At 38.3% G+C, this 9,473-nt stretch overlaps 2 protein-coding genes across 3 annotated transcripts in view; both read left to right on the top strand.

Moving 5' to 3' along the window:
* ilkap (integrin-linked kinase-associated serine/threonine phosphatase) overlaps positions 1-315 on the top strand; it is a 6,132-nt gene extending 5,817 nt beyond the window's left edge. The window contains exon 11 of the mRNA XM_052106785.1: positions 1-315. This exon is cut by the window's left edge and continues 33 nt beyond it. Coding sequence (XP_051962745.1) covers positions 1-69 — 69 coding nt within the window. The 3' untranslated portion in view covers positions 70-315.
* A 1,108-nt stretch (positions 316-1,423) lies between these two features.
* Positions 1,424-9,473, top strand: part of zgc:162872 (BAR_ACAPs and ArfGap_ACAP domain-containing protein) — a 26,932-nt gene continuing 18,882 nt past the window's right edge. The window contains exons 1-9 of one of the 2 annotated variants that reach the window (XM_052106776.1): positions 1,424-1,892; positions 2,339-2,392; positions 2,479-2,598; positions 2,685-2,738; positions 4,954-5,012; positions 6,584-6,767; positions 7,904-7,948; positions 8,039-8,134; positions 8,234-8,308. In XM_052106776.1, the coding sequence (XP_051962736.1) occupies positions 2,482-2,598; positions 2,685-2,738; positions 4,954-5,012; positions 6,584-6,767; positions 7,904-7,948; positions 8,039-8,134; positions 8,234-8,308 (630 nt within the window). In that variant the 5' untranslated portion in view covers positions 1,424-1,892; positions 2,339-2,392; positions 2,479-2,481. Of the gene's footprint in view, positions 1,893-2,334; positions 2,393-2,478; positions 2,599-2,684; positions 2,739-4,953; positions 5,013-6,583; positions 6,768-7,903; positions 7,949-8,038; positions 8,135-8,233; positions 8,309-9,473 lie in introns of both variants that reach the window. The other variant, XM_052106775.1, reaches the window with a different exon arrangement.

Here is a 9,473-nt window from a genome sequence, read left to right as displayed (position 1 = left end):
GCCAGTGAGGCAGTGAGGCGGGGCTGTGCGGACAACGTCACTGTCATTCTTGTCTCTATTGAGTTCTGAAATGATTGTGCACACACACACACACACACACACACACACACACACACACACACACACACACACACACTTAATTTCTAACACTTTTTTTGTTAAAGAGAGATGCACATGAATGCATATATTTCAGAAGATGGTGTTTGCTGACATGAAAATATGGTTTAAATCTCAACTTTCCTTTTTTTTTTTTTTTTATAAAGAAGGGCTTTTGAAAACACTGTCAGATCTCATTTTTTTGGCATAAAAAAATGCAAAATAATAAACTTTTTTTTTACAGTCTCACAATATTTGTCCTGTCTTACTTTGTGTGTGTGTGTGCCAGCATGTTTGTGGAAACAATGTGTAGCTTCATTATAGCATAGAGTCATGTCATTTGTTCATATTTTAAGAGACGATGAACTGAGAGATCAGTAACAAAAGCTTTATTTGGTTCAATAATTTAATAGAAGATATATTAAATATGTAGTTTTTTTTTTATTATTTATTCAGTTTTATTTAAAGGGACAGTTCACCAAAAAATGAAAATTCTCTCATTGACTCACCCTCATGCCATACGTATAATTTCCTTCAGCAGAACACAAATTAAGATTTCTAGAAGAATATCTCAGCTCTGTAGGTCCATACAATGCAAGTGAATGGTGACCACAACTTTCAAGCTCCAAAAACCACATAGAAAACATAAAACAAATCTATATGACTCTAGTGGTAAAATGTATACCTTCAGAAATAATACGATAGGTGTGGGTGAGAAACAGATCAAAAAGGTATTTTTTTTTTTTTTTACTATAAATCTCCACTTTCACTTTTTCATTTGAAAGCCACATGTGGTGCCTGTATAGTTTCACTTTCACATCTGAAAGTGAAAGTGAATTATGGAGATTTATAGTTAAAAAGGTCTTTTTGATCTGTTTCTCACCCACAGCTATCATATCTCTTCTGAAGACATGGATTAAACCACTGGAGTCATATGGATTACTTTTGTTTCAAAAAAAGCTACAAAGGACTGGTCTCCATTCACTTGCATTGTATGGACCTACATGTCGCTGAAATATTCTTCAAAAATTCTTTATTCGTGTTGTGCAGAAGAAAGAGAGGCATACATCTGGGATGGCATGAGGGTGAGTAAATAATGAGAGAATTTTCATTTTTGGGTGAACTGTCCCTTTAAAAAAATGTGTACACAAAACCTTTACAGATTTTATTTCATTTTTATAAAAGATTTATTATTTTATTTTGTTTATTTTATTTTATTTTATTTATTTTATTATTTTATTTTATTTATTTTATTTTGAATTTTACACTTTTATTTTGAAGATCACTAACCGGATATCCTTCACATGCACGACTTGTGACACCGGAAACGCGACTCACCGCTACATGAATAAACGCATACGCAGCGACATTTATCGCAAGATCACACGCTGATAGATCTGACAATTTTATAATACAATGATTTAACTGGATGTATTTGAGCGCGCGTGCATTTTCTGCGGTGTATGTTTGATGCATTAAGTCGCGCGCATCATTTCCTATCAAACTGACGGACAATCAATGCATCCGGAATATGAGATAACTGTTTGTGGATGATGAACTGTGTGATGCAACGGCTCTTCCCTGCTGTCATGACCGTCTCTGTGCATAAGGCACAATGCATGCATTTTTAATGTCAGGATGATGTCTCGAGAGCGCGTGCAAGCTTCAAAAGCATTCTAGTGCATGTCAAAGAGTGTGTGAGAGGTGCAAACACTTCAAAAGGAACCGTGAGACAGACACACCATGGACACTTTCCTGGACTTTGAGGAGTGCATTAGGGACTCACCTGCCTTCAGGTATTGTGATCTTATTGAAAGGTTGTCAGATGTTATATAGATGTTCATACTGACTAGAGATAGGTGGTTTCTATTTTCATTATTAGAGGAAAGAGTGTATCCCCTATTTAAAGGGATAGTGCAACCAAAAATCAAATGTTACAGCCTCAGTCACTGTACAATGAAAGTAAATGGTGACTGAGGCTGTCAGTCCGAGGCTGCTCCACTGAAGAAAGAAAGGCTTATGGGTTTGGAACGGCAAGAGGACGAGTAAATGATGATAGAATTATAATTTTTGTGTGTACTATCCCTTTAAATTGTTACACTGGTTTGAATGCATTTACACTGGCACCTAAAAGAGGGTCTGCTTACAGTATATGACTCCTGTGTGGGACATGCACAGCTGTCACTAAATCAGTGTATATGTGTGTGTGTGTGTGTGTGTGTGTGTGTGTGCGCGCAGACAGTCTCTGGATCAGTGTGAGAGTGACGTCACAGAACTAGAGAGTCGAGTGGAGAAAGTAAGACCGGCATTTGACTTCACAAAGCATGTGATGATCGTGTCAATATTGCATGAATGCCTTCATCTGTCTGTCTCTCTCTGTAGGTGATGAAGTTGTGTGGTCAGATGGTGCAGGCGGGGCAGAACTACACTTCCTGTAATCGGCTCTTCCTGTCTGGACTGGCCGAGTTTACAGCGTATCATAAAAACGACGGTGTAGTTCTGGTGAGCACAGATGAGTGACATCTGATGGGTCGTCTTCTCTTAATGCCCCATGCATGCTGACGACATGTTTTGTTATGTTTGTGCAGACCTGTCTGAGTCAGTTCAATCAGGGCCTGCAGGAAATGATCAATTTTCAGACGGTGAGTGTGTGTCCGCGGGCGGCCCCACTACACTTCACGCTGCATTCACTCCCATTCAAACGCACACGAAAACATGTTGCGCGCTCCAAGCGTAGTGCAACTGCCCCATTATTCTGTTTTCATTAAAGGAAATGTTTTGGCTGTATTGAAGCTGATTGTTTTGTTATTATTTTGTATACCTCTCAAACACTTTTTTGTTTTGCCTTGATTTTGCTATTTATTTTTTATTTTGAATACTAGTGAAATGCACAGCCCGTTTACTTTGTTGTGCTTTGTTTGGCTTTTTTGTACTGTATTTATTTTTTATTATTATTATTTTGTGTACCGCTGGAACACAGATGTATTTTATTTTTATTATTATTATATTATGTATCGCTAGAACAGACGTTTTTTATTTATTTATTATTATTATTATTATTATTTTATGTATCGCTGGAACAGACGTTTTTTATATATTTATTATTTTATGTATCGCTAGAACAGAAGTTTTTTATTTATTTATTATTATTATTATTATTATTTTGTGTATCGCTAGAACAGAAGTTTTTTATTTATTTATTATTATTATTTTGTGTACCGCTGAAACAGACGTTTTTTTATTTATTTATTATTATTATTATTTTATGTATCGCTGGAACAGACGTTTTTTATTTTTATTATTTTATGTATTGCTACAACAGAAGTTTTTTATTTATTATTATTATTTTATGTATCGCTAGAACAGAAGTTTTTTATTTATTTATTATTATTATTTTGTGTATCGCTGGTACAGACGTTTATTTATTTATTTATTATTTTATGTATCGCTAGAACAGAAGTTTTTTATTTATTTATTATTTTATGTATAGCTAGAACAGAAGTTTTTTATTTATTTATTATTATTATTTTGTGTATCGCTGGTACAGACGTTTTTTATTTATTTATTATTTTTATGTATCGCTAGAACAGAAGTTTTTTATTTATTTATTATTATTATTATTTTGTGTATCGCTGGAACAGACGTTTTTTATTTTTATTATTTTATGTATCGCTAGAACAGAAGTTTTTTATTTATTTATTATTATTATTTATCGCTGGAACAGACGTTTTTTATTTATTATTTTATGTATCGCTGGAACAGACGTTTATTTTTTATTATTATTATTTTGTGTACCGCTGGAACAGACGTTTATTTTTTATTATTATTATTTTGTGTACCGCTGGAACAGACGTTTTTTGCTTTTGCTCTTTTTTAGAATTGTTTATTTCGAGTTGTTTTTTATAATTATCTTTTTTGTTTTTATTATTAGACTTTTTTATTTTGCTTTTGCACTGCTGGAACGCTCATCCCTTTTGGTTGGGTCCGTGTAACTTCTGGTCATTCAGTTTTCATTTCAGAAAGAGAAATTAATAAATGAAAAACAAATGTTTTTGTATTATTAATAATAGCTTTCAATATTCCTAAATTGAAAAACAGGGAAAATTAGTCATTTTTCGTTTTCTCCTTTGCCTCAAGAAAAAGAAAATTGCATGATTTTTCAATGTTTTTCGATGCAAGTTGACGCCACACTCCTTTTTTTGGGTCAAGTTCAACCGCTTCCATCAATCAGATGCCTCATATTTCATATTTCAGGTGAGAACTTGACAAATGCACTTAACCTGTTCAGCGCTGCACACATTCCAACATTTATACGTTTTTAAACGTTTTGTCTCATTTTATGCCTAATAGTTTTTCTCCTGTTTTTTAATGAATTGAAAATGAATTAAATTCCTATTTAGGAGTTCTGTTCTTGCTCTTTTGTAGCTTTTGAATTGTTTATGTGTTGCGTCCGTTCATCAGGTTCATCAGGTTAGATGGACGTCTTTCGCACCGTCACTCGTGCAGGAGTGCAGCTTTTAGACACCGTGTGAAGTTAAAAGCACTTGAGTCTCGTGGTCTTCGGTGTGTGACACGTGACCGTTATATGACATGCATATGAGCAGATGTCTGGAGTGGGTGGGGCGACACAAGCTAGTTTTGCCTATAGCGGTGAAATACGCCACACATTCTTTTCTTTGCAACAAAGGAGAAAAGCGTTTATTTTGCATTTTGTTTTTTTAATTATTATTATTATTTTGTGTACTTTTTTTTTTTTACTATATTATTTAACTGTAATTGCAATGACCTTGTTGAGGACAAGTCTTGACTTGACTTATTACTTTATTCATTTAAATAATCTTTGTGTTTTCGTTTTAGATGCTTTTTGATCAAACCCAGAGAGCCATTACACAACAACTAACAAACCTGCTCTCACAGTATGTAACAACAACACACACACACACACATAAATACAGAAACACACATACATACAATCATACACACACAAACGCGCACACACACACATATACACACAAACGCACACACATATACACACACACACACACATATATGCACACACACACATAAATACAATCATACACACACACAAACGCACATACAAATTCACACACAAACACATACACACACATAAATACAGAAACACAAAAATAGAGAAACTTAGAGAAACAAACGCACACAAACACATACAAACACAAACTTGCACACATATACACATACACAAACGTGTGCGCACACATAGACATACACAAACGTGCGTGCACACAGATAGACATACACAAACGTGCGCGCACACACATAGACATACACAAACGTGCGCGCACACACATAGACATACACAAACGTGCGCGCACACACATTGACATACACAAACGTGTGCGCACACAGATAGACATACACAAACGTGCGCGCACACACATAGACATACACAAACGTGCGCGCACACACATTGACATACACAAACGTGTGCGCACACAGATAGACATACACAAGCGTCGTGCGCACACACATAGACATACACAAGCGTCGTGGCGCACACATTGACATACACAAACGTGTGCGCACACAGATAGACATACACAAGCGTCGCGACACACATAGACATACACAAGCGTCGCGGCACACACATAGACATACACAAACGTGCGCGCACACACATAGACATACACAAACGTGCGCGCACACACATTGACATACACAAACGTGTGCGCACACAGATAGACATACACAAACGTGCACAAATGCACACACACACATATACAGACACAGACAAACGCACACACTTACACAGACAAACGCACACACTTACACACACAAACGCGCACACTTACACGAATATACAGACACACACAAACACCCACACATACAGGCACACACACAAACGCACACACACACACACACACACACATACAGACACACAAACGAGCACAAACACACACACAAATACAGGCACACACACACACACATATACAGGCACACACACACACACACATATACAGACACACAACACACGCACACACACAAACACGCACACTTACACACATACATACACACACATATACAGACAAACACGCACACTTACACACATACATACACACACATATACAGACACACACACACACACATACACACTTACATATACAGACACACACAAACACACACACATACAGGCACACACACAAACGCACACACTTACACACACACATATACAGACACACAAACGCGCACACACACAAACACGCACACTTAACACACACGTACATACACACACATATACAGGCACACACACAAACACTTACACACACACACACACACACACACATATACAGACACACAAACGCATACACACACAAATGTTCACACGCATACATAAACACCCAAACGCACACACATACACATGAATACAGAAACAGACACACACAGTAACAGACACACATATACATATAGACACACAGACACACACACACATAAACGGTTTGTTCTGTGACAGATTCCAGCCGCAGATTCGTGACACTCGGCGTGAGTTTGTTCGGATCGGGGAAGATCTGGAGTCTGCAGTAGTGAAGAACGCTCAGGTCAGCCGACACAAATCCGTTGACGCCGAGAGAGCGACACACCTGCTGCTCGCAACACGCAAATGTTACCAACACTTTGCCCTGGACTACTGCCTACAGGTGACCGTCATCACATTTCAGTTTCTACCGAAATACTCGACGATGTTTAAATGTGAGCGTTTGGAGCTGTGAATGCTACAGTACGGACACAAAGTTCATTAAACTCATAGAAGATTATTGAAATATTAGACACACAGATGAGAAGTAGAGGTGCTTTTATCTCACTCATTATGACATCATAACTGCTGTGGCTGCAGGACTGAAGCTGATTGGCTGGCTCGTGTTGTTTGATTTGACTCAGAGCTGAAAGATCCTGTTGCTGTAAAGTGTTGTTTACTCAGGACTTACATACTGAACATACAAATGACGTTTTTAAAAGGACAAATATTCCAGTTAGTCTCCCAATTAATGGTGCATGCATGACAGTTGTACAAGAATTAGAAAACGCTGTAAAATAGTTAGTAGGACATCAACGATTTAATCACTGTGAGCGCGTGAACACCCCTTAAAGGGACAGTTCACCCTTAAATGAAGGTTCTGTCATTTACTCACCCTTTCTCCCATGGAACGTTAAAGTAGATGTTATGCAGAATGTTGGTCTCCTTTTACTGTTTAAGTGAATGGTGACTGAGGCTGTGACTCCATCACATTTTCCCAAACACCTCCGTTAGCGTTCCACGGAAGAAAGCAAGTCATATCTTGAATGCACTGTAAGTCGCTTTGGATAAAACCGTTTAACAAATGCATAAATGGGGGTGGGGTCTGGGTGGCTCGGCGAGTGTTGACGCTGACTATCACACATGGAGTCGCCAGGGCGTGATGAGTGACTCCAGCCAGGTCTCCTTGGCAACCAAATTGGCCCGGTTGCTAGGGAGGGTGGAGTCACATGGGGTAACCTCCTCATGGTCACTATAATGTGGTTCTCGCTCTCGGCGGGGCGTGCGGTGAGTTGTGCGTGGATGCCGCGGAGATTAGCGTGAAGCCTCCACACGCGCTACGTCTCCGTGGTAACGCACTCAACAAGCCACGTGATGAGAGGTGCGGATTGACGGTCTCAGACGCAGAGCCAACTGTGATTCGTCCTCCGCCACCCGGATTGAGTCACTACGCCACCACGGGCGCGTCGGGCATTGGGGAGAAAAGGGGGGAGATCTTTTCATACCCTGAAATTGACCGTTTTCATTCTTGTTTTGCAGTTGAATAATTTCAAGGTCCAACAGAAGCTGGATATTTTAAACTCGGTGAGCCGCTACTTACAAAATGAGTTTTGTGAATAAAACGGTGACTTGATCTCCGATTAAACGTCTTCTATTTTGTATTTTTTTTTGCAGGTCTTCTCGTATTTTCATGCTCAGTACACGTTTTACCATCAGGGATTTGACCTGCTGAGAGATCTAGAACCAACTATGAAAACAATGGCATCACAGGTCATATAAACAAGCACGTCAGATGTTTATACGCACACACATAAATGGCTGTGCACGTGGTGTATATGCATGATTACATATGAATCTGTCTGTGTACAGCTCTCTCAGATGTCGGCTCACTGCACCGCCAAGAGGAAAGACCTGGAAAACACACACCTGCTCGTTCAACAAAGGGTGATGGGATATTAAAGCTAGTTGTGAAGTGTTAAAGATTATCAGACCTATCATGGTGCGTTCAAGACCTCGTGCTTGTGAGGTCTGCTACAAAATGTAGTTTTGCTGCAAATACTTGTGGCTACACACGTGGAGGAGGCGGGAACCGGCTTAACTTAAACGTCTCTCGATCGAACTCTCCTTTATCTCACTTTCCCGCTGTTTCAGCGCTGGCCACGCCCCATCACGGCCCGGCCACGCCCTCCTCCTCCTCCTCCACCACACACATAAATAGGACTTGACTTGAACGCACCATTAGATTGTGATTTGCTCCAGACCATGAACCTTTTGCTAAGCCCCGCCTTAAAAGTGCACGTTACGTCTTTCATTTCTCTGACAAACATAACCTAAAATGTATATATTTGGCAACTGGCTGGTAAATGTTTACATTTCACTTACCAGTATTTGTGCAGTGTAGTTGTGGAGTATTCAGCCGCGAGATCCGTTCTCTGCATTGAGAGTAAAAGTTGTTCCGGGTGTCCAAAGACGAGATCCACACAACCCATTTCTCATTGAATAACGTCTCTTTTAACACCCTTTCTGTTCTTTACAGTCAGTTGTTGATCAAAAACAACCAAAAAAATACACATTTATTTCTAATCGGGCATAATAGCACAGATGAGATAAAGCCATTCGAGTCTGTCTCGTTAACATGCGCTCATTTAAAGAAGCTGCCGGTTTTCTTAAAGAGACAGTACCGCTTTTTTAGCACGTGTTCAATAAATCAATGTAAATACCTTTTTATGTAGTACAAATGATGTTATTAAACAATAAATATGTAACAAAAAATAATATATGAAATATAATATCTTATTTATCGAATGCATGCATTTGCTCATTTTTAAAAGCTAAAATGTGACCAAAATGATGAAAGTAATTAAATATAATTAGTAAAATTTATATTTTCTTTATGTACCTTGTTTCTTTATGTACCTGTATAATTAACAGCATTATCTGGGAGAGAAATTATTTCATATGTTAGCAAAAAGGGACGTTATAGCTGAAATTAAGGCGGTCACGATTATGAAATTTGGCTGACAATTAATTGTCAAACAGATAATTGCGATTATAACGATGATTAATTGTCTGTTTTAGGGGTTTCACGGTTAATTGTCATATAAATTGT

The sequence above is a fragment of the Xyrauchen texanus genome, chromosome 36 (assembly GCF_025860055.1).
Source record: "Xyrauchen texanus isolate HMW12.3.18 chromosome 36, RBS_HiC_50CHRs, whole genome shotgun sequence".
Taxonomy (NCBI): Eukaryota; Metazoa; Chordata; class Actinopteri; order Cypriniformes; family Catostomidae; genus Xyrauchen; species Xyrauchen texanus.
The sequence above is the reverse complement of the archived record's forward strand: the minus strand, read 5'-3'. Positions and strand labels throughout refer to the sequence as shown.